The sequence below is a fragment of the Pollicipes pollicipes genome, unplaced genomic scaffold, assembly GCF_011947565.3.
Source record: "Pollicipes pollicipes isolate AB1234 unplaced genomic scaffold, Ppol_2.1 Scaffold_6138;HRSCAF=7277_pilon_pilon_pilon, whole genome shotgun sequence".
NCBI lineage: Eukaryota > Metazoa > Arthropoda > Thecostraca > Pollicipedomorpha > Pollicipedidae > Pollicipes > Pollicipes pollicipes.
The window spans coordinates 6124528-6147298 of record NW_023596818.1 but is presented as its reverse complement, the minus strand read 5'-3'; the positions used below and the strand labels follow the sequence as shown (position 1 = coordinate 6147298).

Here is a 22771-nt window from a genome sequence, read left to right as displayed (position 1 = left end):
CGGGCTAGGGTCCATCGCGTTGGCCGCCGATGGGGGCGAGGAAAAACGGCCCGGTCACACGCGAGACCCACGGCGGGGTTCTCGACCCCGTGGCCGCACGCGGGCGGCAGGGACACGCTCGGGCAGGGGTCGCAGGCGCGGGATATGCAGGCGCAGTTCGCACAGTGCCGAGGCGGAGATCATCTGATCAACAGATCATCTGCACAAGAGATCATCTGCGCCAGGGTCGAGGAGGCTGATACGCGGCGCTGTGGCGGCTGCAGCGGGCCGTCCGTTCCATGCCCTCCCTCGTCCTTCCGTTCTTTGCCCTCCCTGGCCCTGGGTTGGGGCATCGGGAGCCAGTGATGAGGAGCTGCAGGGCCTGGCAGACGGGTCTGATACGCCGGTGTCACCAGCTGGCCGGCCGGGGCCGGACCAGCCCGGCGCCGGCACAGACTGCCCTCCTACACTCAGACCAGCCGGCCTCCTACACCCAGACCGGCCGCCCTCCTACACCCAGACCGGCCGCGCTCTTTCACCAAACCTGGCCACACTACTTCAACGAACCCGGCCGCCCTCCTACACCGAGACCGGCCGCTCTCCTTCACCGAGCGCGGCCGCACTCCTTCAACGAACCCGGCCGCCCTCCTACACCAAGACCGGCCGCCGTTAGTGCATTCATCCGGCTTCGTTAACTGCGCTGAGCTGCTCGGTGAATTTTTATCGCCGCCATCATCGGTCGGATATGCGACGGGGGACTGCTGACGAGCCGAGACGGCGGCTCCGGCGCTGCGGCGCGACCGACGGCCGCACGGTGCCCCGGCTCTGGCGACGGCAGGGACGCGGCCAGGTCCGCTGTCTAGGCAGCGTCCCTGCCGGCTGCCACCTGCCTGTGCCCGGTCCCTGGAGGGCGCTGGCTGGGACAACGGACATGGTGAGGACGGTGAAGGATGGGCGGGACAATGGACATGGCGGCGACGGTGGGGGAATAGATAATGCAATAGACATGGTGAGGGATGGGTGGGACAATGTACGTGGTGAGGTGCACAGTGAGGGATGCCGAACACCGGGGAGGGGTATATGGACAAGCCAGGGGAGCACCTCCGGTCCAAGGTGGGACTCCAGGAGGTGGGGTCAGGTCAGCACCCCGGACGTCTGGCAGAGGTGTGTCAGTCAGTCAGGGCGCACCCTGGCCCTGGCACACACACACCCCAGCCGCCTGGTATGCCAAGAGACGGGCTTGGTCGCTACTGACCCCCCCCCCCCCCCCTCTGAGGACTGCTCAGTGTCAGATGACGTCACGCCGACTGTGATATCGGTGGGAGCCATCACGGGACCGCCGCGGCCGCTGTCACCGTCGCCCCATTCGCGGTGTTCCTCACAAGGTCACCTGCTGGGTGACTCAGCCTGTCTCCCACCTCAATAAGGTGGGGTCAGCTGCATGCACAGGGTCAGCTGCATGCATGCTAATGACAGGTACGGTCCGTGTTGAATTCTCACAGTACGGGGTCGAACTGTCATTGTTCCGGCGCCCAGTGGTTTCACGGAATGGGTTAGCTCATGGGTAGTGGGTTATTATACAGAGCAAGTAAGGGGCCCAGACATTTTTTTCAGTTGTGGGTATGGCTACGAGCAGCAGTAGATTTCGTGAGCTGTTTGGAAACTTGTTTTCGAAAAATGCCGCAAAACGTGACTGGTTGTGGACAGCTTTGGCTACGGTTCACCGAACTGGGATGACTCTTGAAAACATTCAGAGCAAAAGCAGCTGACCTCGGCTCACAAATCCCTTAGCATCCTCTCACGTTTGACATCCAGAAAACGTGATGCATGGATGAATGGTCACCTTACATATATCCGGGGGTGACACACATCCCAACCGCCTGACGTCCTCAACATAGAGCCCGCGGACGTCGTGCAGGAAGAGTTGACTCAAAACCCTGATGCACCGCGGCGAATACGACTGCAGAGCATCGAGCTTACTTGGTGGACCGTTTGACATCGCCATCGACGCACTGGCGGACGGCGAGAGAGACAGAAACGCAGCTGGGGCTCACCTGTAAAAAAAAAACAGAAGCATTCAAATCGCCCGTTCGCATGTCGTGCATCAGATGTTGGAGCGTCACAGCAGAACGGAAGCAGCGGTTTCAGATAGGAATGCGTGATTGGGGAAGGTCATAGTCCATACGGCAACACATCAACAATCGCGTGATTGCAAGCAGAATATACCCGTCCGTCGATGGATTTACGGCCTTTTACTATAAGAATCAGAAGCTTTTTAACTGCGCCAGGCCCTGTCACTATTTTCTACCGGCTACCGTAAATCTCTGACCAAACAACCCCATCACGATCGCTGCCGACCCCCCCCCCCCCCCCCCATGTAACAAACCAGGCGGCGGTGCACATCGCAGCGGCAGCTGGTTGCCATGACAATTGTCGGCGGCACACAGCTGAGCGGTCGCCGACCGGCGCCAATTGCCAATCGGAGAGACGGTATCAGGTCGCAGTGGCGGCGGCGGATCAAGCTGTCCGCCCCGGCACACCGCCGAGGCGACGCCGGAAATTGGGAGCGGAACAGACGCCGGCGGCGCCGAGACGCCGGCCGCCGTCATGCGTCCAGACGACCGCCCGGTTTTGGCCGCGTGCCAAGCGCCGGCTCGGCCCCATACATCATCTGCCAAGAGCGAGACCGGGCTCGAGTTGTGCCGCGTCCCGTTGCCCGCGGCTGTGGTTCTCTGGGCTGGGCGAAGCTCGCTGTCCGCGCGCTCGAGCCAGCGCTCCGTGCGCGTGCAGCTCCGCGCTGGCCCGGCACCCAAAAGGACACGGGTGGACAGGCTATCCGATGACGTGTTCAGTGATTTGTCTCCGATACGCGGTATCTGGCCACGCCGACACGTGGGAGTCAAGGTTATCAGGCGCCGGGAGAGCCTTGTCGTGACCTGAGAGTGGCTGTCGTGCTGATATTGTCCACATGAGCTCGGAGGCGGGCGGCACCAGCACCAGCGCTCAGCGGCGCAGCCAGCGGTCGTCTCGCCCGCCGCTGGTAGCGAGAGAGTCCCTTCGCTGGCGGCGGTCACGCGCAACAGCCGCCGCCGGCCGTCAAGGTCAGACGCACGGGCCCTGACAGTGACCCCGCGACCTTCAGACCGCCAATGATCATCCGGCCGTGGGGGAGGGGGGGGGGGCGTGGCCGTGGTCCGAGCGCCGGACGGCACGTCGGTTGACGACACGAGCCGGCGGTCGGACCACCGGATCAGCGGACCCACGCCGCTCTCAGACTGCCGGACCAGCGCCGGACCCCTGCGGCCGGCGCACGCGGGACCGCCGCGAACGCCGCGGATTGCGCGGAGTGGAGCGCATAGCCTACGCTTATGCCAACTGAGAAGCGCATCGCAGCTCATGTCATCGCTAATTTTAGCGTCCCGCTGCCAGACAACAATAAACAAATAACGAACTGGTGGCCGGAGGTGGTGAGCAAGCGGGCTTTAGAGCCCGCGGCAAGCTCAGATGTGCGAGACCTGACGGGACTATAACGGGCGCCGGGCTGCGGTCTCGCACGCTGTGTGTTTGAATTCCTAGCTAATGCACAGCCGATGAGTCAACGCTCTAAGCAGGCACTCAGCCTTGACGGGCAGCCTAAACTGCAGGCTCCAGCTGTCAGGCTCGGGGCTGCTTGGCAGCCTCGGCCTGATCGGGCCGGCCTCGGTTTTCGCATGACACAACAGCTAATATTTCAACAAGCGACACGCGCAGACATGTGTCCGCTCTCGGTTGTCTTCAAGTAAAGTTGGCCGGCCAATTACATCGGCTGTTATCGACAGCCAGGCAAATATCGTGATTGGGCTCTCTCTTGCGGCCCTGTTGGTCAGGCCAGAATTGTAGTTGGCTTTTTGATATATGGAATGAGATAACACGGGGCAGCTATGTAACACAACTACACATGACATCTGGTGACATGAATCGCGCGCGTTTGTGGACGAATCACTCGTGTGCATGTCAGAGCAGATAAAAAAACTCGCGATTCACATCAGTGGATCATGTTTCAATTATCCCGAAGTCGCCGGTGTGGATGATTAGACGGACAACGGATTACACGGACTTAGATAATTAGACGTACCTACCGGTGACAGTTGCACGGGCTGCGGAATGTCAACAAAGGACGGCGCACAGCTGGCTGTCATCCCAGCCAACGGAACGCACTCCAGCCCGCACCGTCGCCCGCCTCCCGTGTCGGCCGTCCCCATCCCCGGGGTCGGAGCCGTGGCTGCCGGAGGGAATCGCTGGCCGGCTCGTGCTTCAACACGGAACCAATCAGGCGCCGTCCGACAGCTGCGCCGCGTTATTGAGCCAGGACGGCCGGCACCGTGGCCGAAATAGAGCCCCGAATTTAGGGAGCCCTGCGACGGCCGCAGCAGATTTTATAGGGCAGTAACTTCACTTACGTGCTGTCCAGCGCGGTACGGGGAGGGGGAGGGGCCCTCCTCGGCCGCGGCCGCGGAGGATACGCGGCTTGTCAGACCGTGCCGACGGTCAGAGGTCCAGACCGTCCCAGAAAGCGACGCTAGGTGCCACTGCGCTGGTAAAGAAGCTGAACATGTATCTAAGCCCAGTATACGTGGAACCATAATGAGCCTATGTGACAAAAAAAGAACAATAAAAATGAATTCCTTTGGTACCGATTGCGGACTTGGCCGCCGGCGGAAACTGGACCCAGCTGACCAGTACCCACGTCCTACCAAATCGAAACGGCTCATCCCACTTAAAAACAGATCAGGAGCTATTGTGATGCTCCAATTTGAGGACGCAGGCGACGGAACAATCCCTGTGAAGTCCGCATTTGCGGCGAGCGGCGATCCAGCGAGCTGTCTGGCCGGCCAGCCGACTGACTTGGCCGCCGACTCTCGCGATGGCCGGCACTGCGGCACCGACCGCCACCCTCTTCGATGTCGCCGTGCCCGCCGTTTGAAAGCCCCTGAGATCTCGGACAGGGAGGCCGTGCGAACGCCGCGGGAGGGGCCCGGTATTCGGCTATTCACGGCACGTGCCGCCCCCGGCCGGCGCCGCCGATTGTCAGTGCTGGCCAGGGCAGGGGCTGGACGGACGGGGAGAAGGAGTGGATTAGAGCCGTGGAGGGGTCGCACAGCCGCCGCGCCAGGCTGGCGCTGGCCGGCCACGGACGTCACAGACGTGGCCAGCTCGCTGGGCAGGTAGGCCGCTCACAAACCAAGCCTCGGGATGTGGGCTGTAACAACTCTTCTGTCAAGTGCCGTACAGCAAGCAGCCAGTTTTGTCCTGAGATCTCGACAGTCCGTGCAAAATAACGTTCAGCGACAAAGAATAAAGCTCACATTAGGACCAGAAACACGTCAACGAAACAGTCGGTCCGGGAACAGCTGCAAACCATTTATATCGGGATTTTCTGACGCGCCCGAAGCCTCAGCGAAAAAGGCGCGGACGGCGCCTCAAAGGCTCGGCGCCACTGGGCTTCCGGCGCTGCTGCGGCGCGGCGTCACGCCCGGTCGGCCAAGCGTACACCGCGCTCGGCCCTGCGCAGACGGGGTAAAAGCAAGAAAAAACGCCAACCCTGCGGCCAGGTCGGCCTTGTGTTCAACACCGCGTGCGTTTAAGGACTTGTGAGTGATGAACCCGTTTGGGTGAGAGGCGGGGTCGGCCGATCACACACCAGCGCGGAAGGCGAGGTCGCTGGCGGCGAGGCCGGCTGGGTGGTCACGTGTTCACGCCGGTCTGGTCCGCGGTTCGACCGTGCGGAGCGCTGCGTCCCATCCCTCGCAGTCCCGTCGCACTAGCTGGCGTCCGTCCGGCGCCGCCACAGACGGGGTCACCGGCGGAACGGCACCCGGCCCGGTGCTGTCTGCCCGCGCCCGGCTGAACACGCTCCGTCTGACACGCTGTGACCGGGCGCCCTGGATGACAGTCGGCGTCGACACCGGGACTCAGGTCAGGTCACGGGCCAGGGCACGCTTGCCATCGCCACCGCCGACCCCGCGCCGCCGCTGACCGCCGACTCCACAGGTGGCTCCGCTCGGCCTGGTCACACGCAACGCACGCCGGCCGCTGCCGGCATAATTTTTTATAGTCTCGTAAAAACAGCCTCGGGCCAGGGTCGAGTACAACGCCTGGACAATGGCGGGGTTCCCGAGCCGGTCGCGTGCCGTTCCCCGTGAGTGTCGGCCGAGCTACACGACCTCCGCGAGTGTACGGCAGGCCGCGCGCAGTCCAGCGGCGGTGGCGGACACCCGGCTGACCGTTCGCCGCGTGTCAGGCGGCCATCGCCGTGAGTGTCGGGTTGCGGCGGCGCCCCGCCGCTGCGCCCAAGAGCCCAGCGCGGCAAAAACGGCGCACGCAGGCGTCGCCGGCCATTCAGCCGCCACTCACGCGGCGGCCAGTTCATTTCTCATCGGCGTTTTTCGGCGCGCCGGGCGGCACCGGGCCGGCAGGGGAGGTGCCGCCCGGCGGCCCGACAGCCGGCTCGGTGCCGCCGCGTCCGCCCCGGCGTCACATTCTTGCGCCGGTCCGCAGACCGCCGACGCGCAAAAAGGCGACATTCTACGAGCGTCGGCGAAGAGACGGCAGCGGTCGTGAGACCACCTTCGGGGCCGGCCTGGACCGGGCTCCGCGCCGCGGAGGGCGCTCTGGACCGTCGAGGAGACGTGGGTGCATTCTCATGACCTTTCAAAGCCTGCAGAGCCGCGTGGTGGACTGCGCCCGCCGTCCGCCGGGCCATGGCATGCCATCGCAAGGCGAACATGCAGCCAAAAGGCAACGTGACGGATTAACATTTTCAGTAGCGTTGTACTGATATGGGGTGACACAGGCCGAAAATTGTCACTGGTATTGTTCAGTGCAGTTACGTGTGGTGATCATCTTTCAGGCGTCAGCACTCCAGTTCGCGGGCTGCCTTTTATGGAGCCACCAGGTACAAAATGGTCTGCAAAGAACATAATGTTATCGGAATTTACTTGCAGCAGCTTATTGCAATCGGCCAGCCCGGACCGTGTTCAATGTAGCACAAAATGGAACAAATCTTGTGCGCAGTGACCGAGACATAAAGTGTCTCATTCAGCTGACAGAGAGAGATACAGACGACCTAAAACCGTCCCTTTGTATCGAAACTGCCCTCTTAGATAAATGACAGATAGCACCGTCAAAAATGAGAGTCGCCAGCAGAAAACTCGGCCCCTAACACATGTCTGCTCCGACTTCCACACGAACACCGCCTGCACCATTTTCTTCCTCCCTTTCTCGTTCGCTGAAATCCACCTGATATATAGCGGGCGGCAGCTTGTAATGAAATAAGTCACCATTAGTTTCTGCACTGTCAGTGGGGAGGCCTTCTCGGAGTGTCAGCACCGGCCGCCGAGGCCGTGTAATTCCGCTGCCAGGAGAAGACGGATCGGTCCTCTTCTATTCCCCATCCCCGCTCCCCCCCCCCCCCCACCCCCTCCTCTCAGCCACCACGACAGGCAATGGAGCGTGGTCTGGCATCACAGTCGTCGGAGCTGTGGACCCCGACACGCGCCGAGCTCTTCACACGGTCACGTGGACTCCGGTGGTCGCGAGACGTCGTACTAAACAGCTGACGTGGCCGGCGTTGTGGTGTGTGTGGAGGTAGCGAAGTGTCCCATTCACCTGAGACTGCAAGGATGGCCCCGGATCTAGCGCCAGTCTCCCAGGGCAAGCTCCAGCCGGCACCATGAGCTTGCCCCCTCCCCCCCCCCCCCCATCCTGCCCGACTCCTCCCAATGCTTCGTCTCCAGGGAGTCGGTACCCAACCCAGAAAACGACGCCGTGGTGTCGGCGCGCGCGACAGCGCGCTTGCTCCGTGTCTGACGTGTTGAGCTGTCTAACGGGCCCATGTCCCACCGCGCGCCGCCCTCACCCCGCGCGACCTGCCGTGACCTGCCGTGACCTGCGTGCTCGCCGCCGCCGTCGGCGGCGCCCGAGCGCGCCGATGTGGGTTAGGGGTCAGGAGGTGGCGGAGGTCGCCGACCGGCCGGGGCCGGCGCGGGGCGCTAAACTGTGACCGTGTCAGCTCTGCACCCGCGCCACTTTCGCCACCGCACGAAGGTCGCGCCGCCAGTCGTCACGGCGCCGCGCGGTTTACAGAGCGTGCCGCCGGCCGGCGCTTTTTGCGCTGATTCCCAGGTATGCGGTCTTTTCGGAACGGCCCCTTTTCAGCAATTAATGAGACCCAGCGTCGGCGCAATGGAGATTATTACCATTCCGCGTTCCGAATACAGACAGGAAGCGGGATAAATACCGCCAGGAGGACGCTGAACTCGGGTAGTTCGAGCCGTTCCAGCATCTGCATACCGAAAACAGGCGATTGAGAGATGATTCGAACGGATGATTTACATAGCGAGCCACTTCCGGCGGATGGGCCGTAATAGGAGCTGGACGAATCAATTTTCGGTGGTCTGATTCCACGACGAAATCCCGCCGCCGTATGGGCGCCAGCCGGAGGACCCTGGCTGCCGCGTGGTGACGACAGGCCGAAGACGGACCTCTGTGGAGGGCCGCGGTATTGCGGTGCTCCGCGCGTAACAGGAGTGTTTCGGTAGTGGGCCTGCTCCGGTTCATGTCTCGAAGTCCCGTTACCATTATCGCGAGAGTTTACACTGCGAGCCACCTTCGCAGTTCCATGCATCGCCGTCAGGCGGCAGGCCTCGGCACCTCCGGTCGCTACACAGCCAGCTCCAGCTGACCTGGCGCCGCCGCCGGCCGGCTGGGCGAGGCCACTCTCTGGCACGTATGGGCGTCGCTGCCCTTCATGCCGGCAGCGCAGGGTGGACGCAGGGCGGACGCAGGGCGGACGCACTAGATGACGGCGGATAGCGGGCGGAGCGGCTGCGGGCGGGGGCGGGGGCGGTGCCCGCAGCCGGCAGCCGCGGCCGACGCCGCTGACCTGCCGTACCAGGCGACCGTCAGCCGTGCCGCCGGCCCGCCGCGACCGCCAGCACGGCGCGAGAGCGGACGTAGTGGCGCGCGTATTGATTCTCGGCCGGCGACAGCTGGGTTGTTAGGCCCGGCCGGCAGCCCTGGCGCCGCTGACTCACACCGCCGTCACAACACACTTGTCGGCCGACGGCTCACTGCCGCCGCACGCTCCGCTGAGGGCGGCGGCGCGCCGCGGTCCCGCCGCCCGCGCCCGCGGACCGCCGACGCCGGGCCCGGCGCGCCGCCAGCTCAGGCTCGTGGCGTCTGGGCCGGCCGCTCGCGCTGATCCGGCATGTGGCGCTAGGCCAGGCCGAGAGACTCACGCAAGCCAGGCGCGCCGCGTGATGCGGGGACGATTCGCGCCGTTGCTGCGTGAGACTTGGCCCCCGGCGCTGGCCCTGTGGTCCGCCAGTGGCGCCGCGGGGGGGGGGGGGGAGCCGGCCAGCGGCAGACTCAGTGGCTGTTAACCGTGCGAGACGCCGGCGAGCTCCCGGCTCTGGTGCGGGTGGCCTACCTGGCCAGGGGCGCTGCAAGCGACCGCAAACAACGTACCAATCCTAAGCAGTGCAGCATTCAATTCTCCCCCCCCCCCTCCCTCCACGCGCACGAATGGTGAATCAGCTCAGCCCCACACTGCGGGCCCACGCAACAGCCGGCTGGAGTCAGCTGCGGCCGCTGCCTGACTGCGTACTCGAGGCTGGAGGGGGGGGGGGGGGGTGCTGCACCGCGTGACTACCCCCCCCCCCCGCCCCCGGCAGCGGCCTGCTGTCCAGTCCAGCACCGGACAAAAACGGCGCGCCGGCTCAGTGCAGCTGAGATCGATGCCGCGGTAAAATGGTTTGGTGAAATTATCCGTGTTTCGGAACTTCCCATTAGTTTTTGCAAGGTATCGATTTGCCGGCCGCAGCCGGACGTTTGACGTGGCTCGATGGCCGCCGCGTTATAATTGATAGCGAGGGGGCGCCCATGCGTGAGATCGGTTGCCTACTACAGGCTCGAATCTCACTATGGAGGGCCGCGCACAGAGGAGCGCGGCACGCTCCACCCGCAGGCAGCTCCCGGGCCCGCGCCCGCTCTGATTCGCGGCCAGTGGGGAGCAGTTCGCGGCACAAGCTAACGCCTTTGAGCTGCATGCTTCAGTCTTGATTCTTCGTGAAGCAGGAGCGCCGCTGTCTTCGTAAGTGTTGACACTTGACCTCGCAAAGAGGTGTCTTACAGTGAAGAAGTGGTGACTGACTGAAGCCGTAATTTGGTCGGCTTTCGACTCATGGCGCTGCTAGAAGAGGAACAGCGAGGCGTCTTGGTCGATGACGCGGACGTCCCATCATCTGGTGCTGTGGGCTCGCTCGCACTTCGAGGGACGTACTCCGCCGCTCTCTGGAAGTCACTGCATGCTCTCCTTCCTTCCCGAAAACTATGCAAAAGTTTGCCAGCCCAAACGCTCGCAGCTCTGCCACAGCCGTCAAAAGCCCGCCAAGATCTTCAGCGCGCGTCTCGCCGGACCTGCCGTGAAGGAGGCGACCTGGGCTCCATCACGTGTCGGTTCAGCACCAGCTCCCCCCGCCGCCGGCGGCGCCAGACCCACCTGTTGCCAGCGCTCCTCCAGCGAGCAGGAGGAGAGGAAGCAGCCCTTGTCCAGGACCAGCTTCAGCTCCTGGAAGATGTTGCCGCTCGGGTACACATCCATGGCGACAGTCTCGCGACGACCCATAGGACAGGCGCAGACGGCGTCGCGGGCCGGCGGCACTGCGGCGGCGGCCCCTCGCAGCACGTGGCACCGTCAGCGACTGCCCGGCGCGGCCCGCTCCGCGTCGCCGGCGGCCGCTCCGCGTGCGCCGCCGTCGCCGACGAGCGCTGGCCTTGGCCGGCCCTCCGCCAATCGGCGCCGCCGGCCGCCGCGGTGACGTCATACGCCGGCCGGTCGCACCAATTAGGAGCGCGGCGGCGGCGGAGGATGTTTACGCGCCGGGTCTCAGGCGGCTGTCGGCGGCGGGGAGTGATCGTATCGTCGCTGAAGCTCGCCGGCAGGCAGTGAGGAGGCACTCGATGTTATCGCGGCCCACCCGCGAGCTGTGGACGGCAGGAAACGCAGCAAGACAGGCCCACTTCCGGCGCTGAATGCAGTCCAGAGTGCTGCAGACGCCAGCAAACACCGGAACAGTGCGGGCACAGTGCGGACACGCGGAGGCGGCGACTGAGGACGGCGAGCGGTCTTCTGCTGCCCGGAACCACAACACACCTGCTTGTGCCGACGCCTCCGACAGCCCGTCCGCGCGGGCGGCGGTGGCCAGGGTCAGCGTGGTTGTTTGACCTCTGATGGCACAGGGCTCGATGGGCGCCCCGCTGAGCGTCTGTGATGCTCGAGGGCGAGGGGAGAGATAAGACATGGGGCGATGGCCAGCTCACGCGCCGCGCCGCGCCGCGGACGAGGCGCTGGCGCTGCCGCTGGAATGACAGGCGAGCTGGGACTGATGGCGACGGCCGGGTCCTCCAGTGTCACAGCGCGAGCCGTTTGCGAAAGCCAAATACACAGCAAAAAGTTGGCATGCTGACAACCTGAGAGGAAACAGTCTGCAATCATATTCCGTGTGGGTGCAATCAGGGCAGCGGCAGAGGTTTGCATTGATTGGCGGCTACACGACCGTAATGATTGGGCTTACTCTGATTGTATTGTGTGCGGTATGGGGGAATGAATGTCTGCAGGCCGCACCGGGGTAGGACAAATGCGACATCCCGATGACCGGCCTAGGTCACAGTCCCTTACTTATGTGCGATCTGTGAAGCTCATGACCCGTGAGCCCCCAACTAAGCGCGTCCCCGAAAGACGCACGTGAAAGCGAATAGAAGACCCTTCATTGAAGGAGATCTAAACACAGGCTCTTCCAACTAGCCTTCATTTTGCCAAGCCTTTTTGGCCGTGGCTTGAGTGGAACCAACCATATCGTGGAAAAAGATGGCTGAAGATGGCTGGAGACGAGCCTTTTAGCCGAGGGCAAGGCCACAAATTCTGCTCTATCATTACCTAAACACGGGAGCAAACCGTCGCTGCCACAGACAGGAGCTGCGCCACGGCTTTCCGCACAGCCCAGCTGCTCAGCACACATGAGCGTGCTCCACCGCTCTTCACACACAATCGGTATGCATCACACTCTCCTCCATATAGGGAAACGTTTAATTACCACGACATATAAGGCGGTTGGCCACCTTTTCCCTTGTGGCGCTTTGCCGAATATGGACTCTCCATTTGGTGGTCCATTCCACCAATTCACCAAGCGCAGGTCTGCCGTTGTGTCCTTTCACCTCTTTTTTGACCTGTCGCACAGAATGACCGGCTCACCGCCGTCCCGCGCCGCGGTCTCCGTCGTTTGTCACACGTCGGGGCGCCGCCCCTTCGCTTGTAGTACATGAGGACCGTCGCATCGTTTGTCACGGCGGCGATGATATTCCGCGGAAGAAACCGCGTCATCGTTGTTTGCTTGCGTCTGACGGAGAGTCCACGCAGTAGTCACACATAACTACGGGGCTATGACGAGCCTGCAAAGGCGCGCTTGCCATTGATCTATCGCTCGCCCCGTGAGATGCGCCGAAATGACGACTCAGAGATACATGGCCAGCGTAGCTCAACGCAGTATGTTCATGCCATTTTGTTATAGCCACTACAGCGCAGCTAACGACGGTTGTTGATCTTTTACAGTGCGACGAGAAGCTATTTTTATAGTCGCAATTCAGGGCGTTAAGATTTACGACGCTTTCCGGGGCAGGTCTGGACCGGTCCGGAATGCTTCATCTCTCCAGCTCGCGCACGGTGCCAGCTTCCAGGGCGCCGCTGTTCCCGGATGAGCCGCCGCCAAAAATAACTGAGCGCCGAGCCAGGTGCAGGCGGCCCGTCAGTCATCCCCACATCAGCTGCGTGAGTCCGGCGACCGACGCGCCATCTGCACCGCGGACGCGCCCGACCCGCCGCCTACCGATGTAAAATGTAATCAGCAGTTGACGGCTTGTCCGGTCCGGATGAAGCACTCCACCGCGGTATCGGTTATCAGTCGTTGATTGCTGCCATCGCGTAGGCAGCAACCTTGCGTCATCCCATCCTCGGGGCACAAACAACAGGTGATGACATCGCCGAACATATCGCATCCCTTTATTAAACTTCCAATGGACTAGAGCCAATCTGGACGTTCATAGAGATTATCTCCGACAAGCAGATGCAGCAATCACTCGCGAACCATCGCCCCGATTCGTGCGGGAAACAGATCCCAGATGAAATCTCGGCCAGTTCAACAATGTAAAACGCCTGGGACCAGTTGCGTCGCTCCATCCAACACAAAACAGTCATCTCCTCCATCCCGCGGGGACGCGCCCGCGGGGCCGGACTCGCCCTCGCACCACAGGGACGACCCCTGGTCGAGGTGGTGTGCCGGACGGCGGCTCACGGGCGGGTCGCGTCCCACAGCGTGACGCCAACCGCGCCAGGCGGACATCACAGTTAACAACAGTCAGCGCTGCCGGCCGGAGCGGCGGCGGCCGCCCCGTCGGCACACAACAAATACACGCACAAGCGCGGTCAGACCACGGCTACCAGGCAACGCACACGCTTGCACGCAAGCAGACACGCACACGCGCACGCACGTGCACGGATATATAAAGATAGTGGTTATGGCGGCTTAAACCGGCCGCCCATTTGGCTCTCCATCTAGCATTGACTACGTTACGTCCGGGAGCCTGCTCGGCCGGCAGCAGGCGCAGCCCGCGGCGGCGACAGTCTCGCTACGCTGCGCAGGCGCCGACAGCCTCTGACAGTGCCGCGCTGGGAGCAGGCACACGCTGATATGTCAGAGAAGGGACGTCCCCGTCTAGCATCTCGTAGTAAAACAGCTCTAAAAATTCGGGGAACGCCGGCAGACGGGTAGCACAGACAGGGCCGCGGGCAGGGGCCGACGCGAGGCCCCGCAGATTCTTGCGGGCACAAGCCACGCGCACCGACGGCGGCGGCGCCCGACACGGTCAGGCGCGGTCGGCCGGGCCGGCGCGCAGCTCAGCACGCAGCCCCGACCCAGGGCCGCTCCGTCCGCGCCAGCCGGTCCGCGTCCGTGCGCGGCGCGGCGCGGCGCGGCGCGCGCGCTATGGCACGACGGCGCGCCGGTCGGCGGTGGCGCCGGTAAGGTCACTTGGCACAGGGGTGGCGCTGCAGCCGACTAGGAGGGCGGCTCGGCCGGCGGCAAGCCGGGCCCGTCCGGGCGCCGCTCGCGCGCCAGCACCGCCAGTACGTCCTCCGTCCGGGTGAGCGCCTCGAACAGCGGCAGCCGGTCCCGCAGCTCCGTGTCGGCCATGTCGTCGAACCACGACTTCACCGCCACCTGTCGGCAGCCGAGCGAGGCACAGTTTCAGGCGCCGCCGCCAAACGCGTTCGCTGCCCACCGTCCAATGGTACGGAGTGGTGAAATTATAAGGCTGTGAGGATCGACGGCTTGGCCGTATGACACGCCAAGTGTATGCCGCGCACCGCAGACAGCTGTGAAAAGGTACCTACGCGGTGAAGCCGCGACGGAATTCGGTGTTACGTCACTCCGTCGTCACTCACGAGTGAAAAGTAACTCCAACCCTCAGGCAACATTCAACGTCCCCCAACACGTGCTGAGCAGACATGGACGGTCGTTCAGAGCTGAACACTGAAGACGCCGATGGTTCTGCTCATGCGAAGCATATGTTAGCCGGGCGGGTCGAAGCCGCAAACGGGACCGAAATGATCGCGATAATGAAGGGAAGCGCGGAGATTGGGGAGCGAAAGGACCGGGGACGGGGGACGGGACTCACACGGATCGGCCGGCTCCCGGTCAGGATGGGTGTCTGGCTCCAGTGTCAGACCAGGACACAGGGACGGCGCCCTCAGGCCCGCTCGAGATGCCGGTCGGATAAGGTGGCTGCCGTGGATCTGGTCAGGATCAGGTCGGACGGAAAGCCTGTGGGATTGCGTCAGATGCAGCGATGGGGTCCGAGCAGCCAAACTTCATTCATTCAGATCCCTACGAGTTCTGGGTGTTCGGAGCGGTGGAAAATGCCCGGAACAGCGGAGCCGAGTAAATAAGCTAGGACGCACACGCGGTAATACTCCGCGATAAGGATGCGCGAGCAGGCATCAAATCCGGCCTCGTTGACAACAGCAGCTGCAGAAGCAGTCTCAAAACTCCCACAACCCACACCGGCACTCATAAACCCATTCGCACACGAACCATCCATAGGCCAACTACGGCCAGTTGCCTCAACCCCGTGACCCACCCAGCCCGTTGAATACGACAATCACCGCGCGCCCCAGAGCTTCGCCAGCATCAGGTCCGCCACCACGGGAAGAGCAGGCAGCACCAGTGGCCCTGACCCCCGCCCGACGCCGGCGGCACCCACCGCGTTCTCCGGGTGGAAGATGTAGGAGGCGGGCGAGTTGTCGACGATGACCACCCGGCGCAGGTCGCGGCCGAGCCGCTCCAGGTCCTTGACGTAGTTGCCGCGGTAGAAGACGCACGACTCGCGGAACAGTCGCGCCCGGAACACGCCCCACTTGTCCAGCAGGTCGGCCACCGGGTCAGCGTACTGCGGGGTGGGGCGGGTCAGGTCAGGTCAGGACACGCCCACTTGTCCAGAAGGTCAGCTGCCTGGACAGTGTACCGTGGGTCAGGTCAGGTCAGGTCAAGTTAGATCAGAACACATCGCACTTGTCCAGCAGGTCAGCCGGCCACCGGGTCAGCACACTGCGGAACAGGCCAGGTCAGGTTGAAGCACCACCCACCCGTTGTCAGGGTCCAGCGCCTGGTCCGAGTCCGTCCTGAGGGCGGGCCACGTGAGCTCGCATCACACGCAGTGGCGCCGTCTCGGCTCGGCTTCACGTACACGGGGCCGGGCGGCCGACACACACAGTCCACAGACCACGCACGGACACACGCCGTCCGACCGGTTCCATCTGACATCGAGCTATCCAATGCGGCATCGGACAGCCGTTCTCGCACGCACACGGGCAGCACCGACGAGGCCGCCGTGCCGTGTTCACGCCGCCCGCGCGGCCATGGAGCCGTCCTGGCAGCCGGCCACGCGCACGGCCTTACAGGGAGGAAGGGGGGGGGGGGGCGCCTCTCGTCAGTGGCCGCGCGTGCTGGTGACAGACTGCGCGCTCGGCGCCCGGCACGCTCCCGGCCAGCCTCGAGCGGACGCTGACCGGCCGTGACCTGGCCACGAGCGGAGGCACTCGGCCCACACTCCGGCGACGCTCGCGAGTGACAGGGTGGCGCAGCCGGGCCCTGGAGAGCGGCGCCCGGTCCCAGGGCGGCCCCAGCTGCACACGCCCCGGTACCGACGCAAAGCGAACCAGGGACGACTCTGCAGCAGCTGAGGGCGATTCTCTAGCTGTAACGGCCTCCGGTCATCCCGCGGAAGAGCCCGTGGGTTCGCTGGCGAAGCGCAGCTGCGGCCTTTGACCGGCGCGCCGCCACTGCGAGCGGCGTCTCGCCGATGGGATGGCACGTCTGCTCGGATGCGCTTCTCTACTAGCGTAAACATTTACTGATCAGCTGCCCGTCAATCACCATTAGCTCCCGACGAGCGTCTGGCCGGCCGGGTCTGGCGCAAGAGATCAAGCGTCCCCCCCCCCTCCGGAGCACACCCCAGGGATCTCCCCAGACGGGGTCGTCCGCGCGCTCACCTTGGCGAGGCTGGCGGTGAAGAGAACGCACTCGAACATGTCGCCCATCTTCTGCAGGAAGTCGTCGACGTGCGGCCGCTTCAGCACGTACACCTGGTGGACGGCGCCGTCGATCTCCACCGGCACGATGAAGTCGGCGTTCGGGATCGGCTGCGGCGGAGGTGCCGTGTGAGAGCGCGAGCGGTGCACCCAGCTGATCCTGTGATCGCAGCGCCCGGCTTCAAGTCACGCGACACGACATTCCCCCGGCTCCGATCTTCACCAGCGCGCAGCAGCGGAAACGCGGACGGCGTCCGACATTCCATACACGCTCGAACAAAAAATCAAAACAAAAAATCGCTGTGCGGTGCGGCTGGCGAGGCGGCCGCTCGCGACAGCCGGCGGACAGAGGTCAGCTGCGGCGCCATTTGTGTCCGGCCGCCGCCGCCCGGTCCACTTCACAGAAGCCGGCGTAACAGACGGCTCGGTGCGGCGAGCTGACAGCCGCTGCCGCACCGGCCCTGTCCTCCGCCATGTTTGTCGGCACTAGACACACATTATCGCCACCGCATCGGACATTTCGCCGAACGTGCTCGGGGCCCCTGCATATCGTCAGCCCGCGACGCTCCCGGGACGCCGACGTCAGACGCCTGCAGCGCCGCCGCCGATGCCACTCGGTATCTGTATAATTCGCGGGGTCGGACGGCGCCTGCACCGGCTCGCGAAGCAAGAACGCCGCCGCCCCGAGCGGCCAGCGCGCCTCCGGGCCCGACCCACCCGTCATTCACGTGACAGACCCAGCTCCAATTACGCTAATTAATAACGTTGCGGGCGCAAAGCCGTCGGCGTGTTGGCGTGGTGCGGCTTCATCACGCCAGGCAGCATTCCTGCGGGCTCGTCTGGCGGGGCCCGACCGTGACGGCGGCCGGCGCGTGCTGCCGGCCCCGACCCCGTCCCTCGTCCCCGGCGCCGGCCGCCCGGGACCCGGCCGGGCTGGGACGGTCGGCGGCGCGTGGCTGCCGGCCCAGACCCCGACCCCCGACCCCGTCCCTGGTCCCCCGGCGCCGGCCGCCCGGGACCCGGCCGGGCTGGGACGGCCGGCGGCGGGCCCGGACCGGCGCCGCCGCCGCGCCAACGGCGGGCCACCCACGGCCCTGTCGGCCGTAACCAGCGCCAGACGGCCGGCGTCGGCGTGTCGAGTTCACGGAAACGGCGGCCGGGACCGTCCCCCATGCCCCTCGACCCCCGCCCCCCCCCCCCCCCAATCGGCTCACCTTGAATGAGCTGTGCACGAGCGTCTCGTCCAGGTCGATCACCAGGCAGACCCTGCCCATGTCCTGGTGTCGGACGGGCGGCAGCAGGAGGCCTGGCGGCGGCGGGCCGGCCGACGGCGCCGGCGCCACCTTCTCGCCGGGACCGGGCGGCGGCGGCGTGGGCGGCCGGGAGCCATGCTCGCGGCCCAGACAGCAGAGCAGCGAGCGCAGCAGGCCGCGCGGCTTCCTCACCCGGGCGGCTGGCAGCTGGCCTGCGGCGTGGCACGGCACGGCGTCACGACCGGCAGGCGCCCGCACGGCGACGCACGGCGGCACAGCACGCGTGCGGCGTCACAGCGAAACGGCATACACGTACCGCCGTGTCAGCACAGGTCGCTATCACAGCGGCGTAGCGCGAGCACACCGCCTCAGTCGCACAGCTCAGATGCACCGGTCAGCCTACAGAGAGAGAGACACGTAGTGTCGCGGAGAAGGTACCGTGTAACGTTTTCCCTCTCCCTCCCATACGACGGTGGCCGCCGATAGGACTGCCGTATCCAGGGCCGCAGTATTCTGTGTTATCTATTCCTGGGGTCGTCCGCCCGGCTTCCGAGGACGCGCCGTCGGTGCCTGTCTGCCGCCGACGGCGCCTGACCGCAGAACGCGCCCTCAGGCGGGGCCCGGGGCGCCAGCCGGCGGCGGCGGTGCTGGCCCGGGGCCGGGCCGGGCCGCCGTGCGCCCACGCAGCGAGCGGGCGGCCCGCCGGCCGCGGCACACGTGCGTGTCGAGGAGCCGTGTCCTCGGCGCGCGCGGACCTCCGACCACGACCTTGACGCCGGAGATGGTCGCTCGGGACCGCCGCGGACGCGTCGGCGGCGGTGTGGGCGGCTTTAGTTCAGCTCAGAGGCTGCCCGTCGGGCGCTCATTCGACATTCCTGACCAGATGCACGAGCTCTTCTAATAGCCTGCAATTTTGCCGCCACCGGGCCCGCGGCACTGTGCATGGAAAGAACCAGCACAACAGCCTTTGGGCAGTTCATCCCTTCAAAATATGACAGCCCGGCTCGGAACGCCGGCCAAGATAGTGCGATCCGAACGGACTCCATGGCACTGACAACATGGCTCATAGCCAAGAACGAAAATCAACAGCACATGCTCACTTGTGTTATGGTACGCCTGACAGCAACCAGCCGCCACGCGGCCAATATCGATGCACTAGGAATGAGCGGCAAAACCACCATTCGCGCAGCACTAACATATGTTAGTCCGCGAGTGGCGGCCGACTGGCCGGCCTAGCCCGGGACCGCCCACTCCAGGCGACACACACTGGCTCGGCACAGGACGACGCCAGTGCGGCCGCACCGACATCCGCGCGGTGTCCGCCCCCGCTCGGCGGCCGCGCCGCCCGGTCCAGCTCCGGCACGTGCGCGGCGCTGCAGACGGGCGCGTGCCGGCACGCCCGCCCCGCGCGCTGACCGCCCACGCCAGCCGGATCAGCGGGCCGACCGGACCTGCCGGCCGGACCTGACCGGACCTGAACCGACCGGACCTGCCGGCACCCGCGGCGCACGCACGGCCGGCCGCCCCGCGGCGCCGGGCCGGCCCCCGGCGACACGACGGGCACGCTCACTCGGTACCGACTCCGGACAGGAACGTTTGCAGCGCGCGTGACGAACGGCTCCAGTTAAATCGATTTGTGGTTGTGGGCAAACATGGCGCTCATTGATCTGTGTCAGATGAAGAGGTGTTTCCCACTGCGGTGCTTTTTTCAGGCTACGATGGACACGCGGTTTGCTTGCCACCCACACACTGCTTAACAAACTGAGCATCTCAACAAAAATTCGCTTCACGGAGATGTGACTCTTGATGCAAGTTCAAGATAGCTGCACCATCGGCCAAATGTGCGTGAGGAGCTTTAACATTGCATCCTGACCTGTTCCTTTTCATGCAACGTCCTTTCAACTCTACAGAGATCAGAACTTGGCCTGTTTTGGCACAGCCGTAGTGCAACGCATTTCATGGTGCAGGAGCTGCTGACAAGATAAACTTGAACAACACTAGATATACAAAATAGCCCAAACAACCTTAACGATTTGTTATGGGTCGGTCCTCAAGGAGTTCGCTCAAATACAAGAATCAGGAGACCTTATAAAGGCACACATTTTCAGCCGTCAGGCCTGGAGTTATCTCATGCACGCTTTCCCTTCCAAAGCCAATAATTAAACACAGTTTCGACCTTAACATAGACTGAATACGAAACAGACACCACTTATTGGTGCTTCGTTATGGGAACATTTTATTCAACGTCATTTCAGCCAAACTAGTCTTTGTTGGGGTTAAAAACTGCTTCATGGATTGATAATAGTCTTCTTTTTTTTTAAAGATTTAACCCGAACCCTCTGAATGGATGGATTTCTGGGACCAGAGTTTACGTCAAAGAACGCTTGTTGTACGAGTCCTGACCTCCAACAACCAAACGCGCAACTCCAGGTCAACAGCAGAACTGGCGGCGAAAGTTTAACGTGTCGCGATTCTCGGCACAGTCCATCCTGCCCTATGACGCCACCTGACCTTTAGCGCCGTCGCTGCTTCCGGCCACACATGTCAAGGGCAAATAACGAGCGCCTAAAGCGACTCGAACCCACCACGCCACTGGTGGATGGATTGCTCTACTAAAAGAGATAACACAATCTTGGAGCATGAAAGATGCACTCCCCATTTCTATATATATGTCACCATGAGAGTAAAACGAAAGAATAACCATCCATCACACAGAGACAGTGCTGGAAAAATTCCAGTTTCCTGGTATAATGTACACCAGGAAATTTTGTACTCCGCGATTGTGACTAGGTAAAATGAAATATTGATGATGAACTCCACTATGATGAAACAAAAACAGGTTTTGGAAAAACTCATTTTGCCTCTCTGTTTCAGGCAACATGAAATCAGAAGATACAACAGCTTGGGAACTGCTGCCTCCATCATGAGCCATATACTGATATCTGCAAGACCACAAATCCTGCATCCACCAGACTTGGAACAGCCTGTGCTGTGACCTCTGTGACAGAGAAGTTCCTGATCATTATATACAACTAGGAATGTTACATTATGAGACATTCAATTTCCATGGGACAAATCATACCATTATATTACCCCATTCCATTAATTCAATTGCCTTCAAACTCTATTGCCCATTATGTTGCCTTTTTAGTTTTTGGGACTGTACATAAAGTCTGCTGCACATGGATGGGGAGGTGGGACGGAGTGTAACAGGTATGACAATTGATGGACAGAATGATTTTGGACAGTGTAAAAACATGCTCATTCTGGTGGTTGTGATGCATGTTAACATATTTTAAAAATAAAACCACAAACCTGGATACAGTTGGCTGCCTTTTTGACAAGGGACACATCTTTTGGTGTTAACATTCCAGCTAACTTAATATCCAAACAAACCTTACTTCTTATCCATTGTGCAGCATAACCAGGGAAAAGGGGAAGGTCACTCAGGGCTACCCATGAAACCAAAGCATAACCCAGGAATGGAGCACTGAACGTGCTGAAAAGCTATAGCATGGTTTGGGGATGATCCCTTACGCAAACTTCCACTGATACAGTGCTTTGCCAGCAGGGGACAGGTAGCGCTTGGTCAGCCAATTGGTGATATGAAAAGGCAAAAGAGCCAGAAGTAGTCAACATTCCTGCTTTATGCCAGAAGAAAAATGGCTAGAAATTCAAGAGATTTGGCCAACCTTGAACATTGCCTTGAACACTTCATACATATACCTAAATTGATGTTTCAGCTTTCTTGGATATACCTAAATGAGCACTGCTAGCCCACCCAGTACATAATTCTCATTACCACAATTTGAGCATGGTTGGTCACTGTAAATCTCAGCAGTAATGTTGCCAGGGTATTTTGGCTGCCTCAATCATGACAAATAAAGCAACCATGCCACCTAAATCTGTGACCTCATACTGACCAGTCATTTTATGCTGACTGATACATACTGGTATCCAATCCACCAGCAATATCAACAAATGATAGCAATCATGCATGCTAGGATGTGATTTTATAGTGTCAGTGTAGGTATACACTGATACCTGTTAGAAAAAATCATTGTACATCATTTGTTGTGTTTAATATACCCTGACCATAGTGTCTGCAGCTGTCTCCATGTCAATGTTAACAGCCACACTGTGTCAGTGCAGTCTCATTCATCAGTCATCTTCCTCCCATTGATGGATAGGTACTTCCTGGCACCTACACCACTAGAAAAATGGAGAAATGATGGAGATTAAGCCAGATATTACATGCTAAGAGATAAATGCAGCACATCATGCGAGCCTGATGCCCATAATTTTCTGGGTAAACGGTAAAACACAGCACAATGTACGTACTACACCGTTTATTTACATTTGAGCATTGTTGACGTGGGCGTGAACGTCCCGTCCAACAATGCGCCACGAACGCCGCACCGCGTACAAACAGCGTTTAGTATAACACACTCACCATTCTCCGGATGTCCTTTGACATTGCCGTCTTCTTTTTTTACTTGTGTGATAACAGTTTCTGGGTCCATCAATCCCTGCGCCTAACACCGGTCCATTTCGACTAAAACTACTCCCCGCGATGCAAGATGGCGCGCAGCTTGGCAGGCCGCCGACCAGCCTCCTCCACAAATTATTCACGCAGCACTATCCACAAGGCCATCGATTATGCCTTAAGTCCCTTCAGAGCGTTCACAAATGCCAAGCCTCTCAGACAACGGGCCGTGAACACCTGAGAGCGCAAGCGACCTCCACACCTGTCACCGCGCCCCACTGCACTGACTTCGCACGGGCGACTGCAGAAACGCGATCTCGACGGGAGGTCGGCTAGCGCGTGCGGTGGGCGGCCCGCCGCGTCTGATCGGTC

The 22771-nt window shown here is 61.9% G+C and overlaps 2 protein-coding genes across 2 annotated transcripts in view; both read right to left on the bottom strand.

The window, feature by feature from the left end:
• Positions 1 to 10706, bottom strand: part of LOC119105768 (Krueppel-like factor 6) — a 57335-nt gene extending 46629 nt beyond the window's left edge. Inside the window, exon 1 of the mRNA XM_037229269.1 lies at positions 10520 to 10706. Within this exon, the coding sequence (XP_037085164.1) occupies positions 10520 to 10645 (126 nt within the window). The 5' untranslated portion in view covers positions 10646 to 10706. The remainder of the gene's footprint in view (positions 1 to 10519) is intronic.
• Positions 10707 to 13048: 2342 nt separating this feature from the next.
• LOC119106221 (carboxy-terminal domain RNA polymerase II polypeptide A small phosphatase 1) lies at positions 13049 to 22691 on the bottom strand. Its single transcript, XM_037229825.1, has 5 exons — positions 22367 to 22691; positions 17875 to 18125; positions 16622 to 16771; positions 15334 to 15519; positions 13049 to 14291 (listed from the first exon to the last, which is right to left on the bottom strand). Exons 1-5 carry the CDS (start codon positions 22434 to 22436, stop codon positions 14130 to 14132), a joined length of 819 nt encoding a protein of 272 aa, XP_037085720.1. The 5' UTR covers positions 22437 to 22691; the 3' UTR covers positions 13049 to 14129.
• Positions 22692 to 22771: the final 80 nt, after the last annotated feature.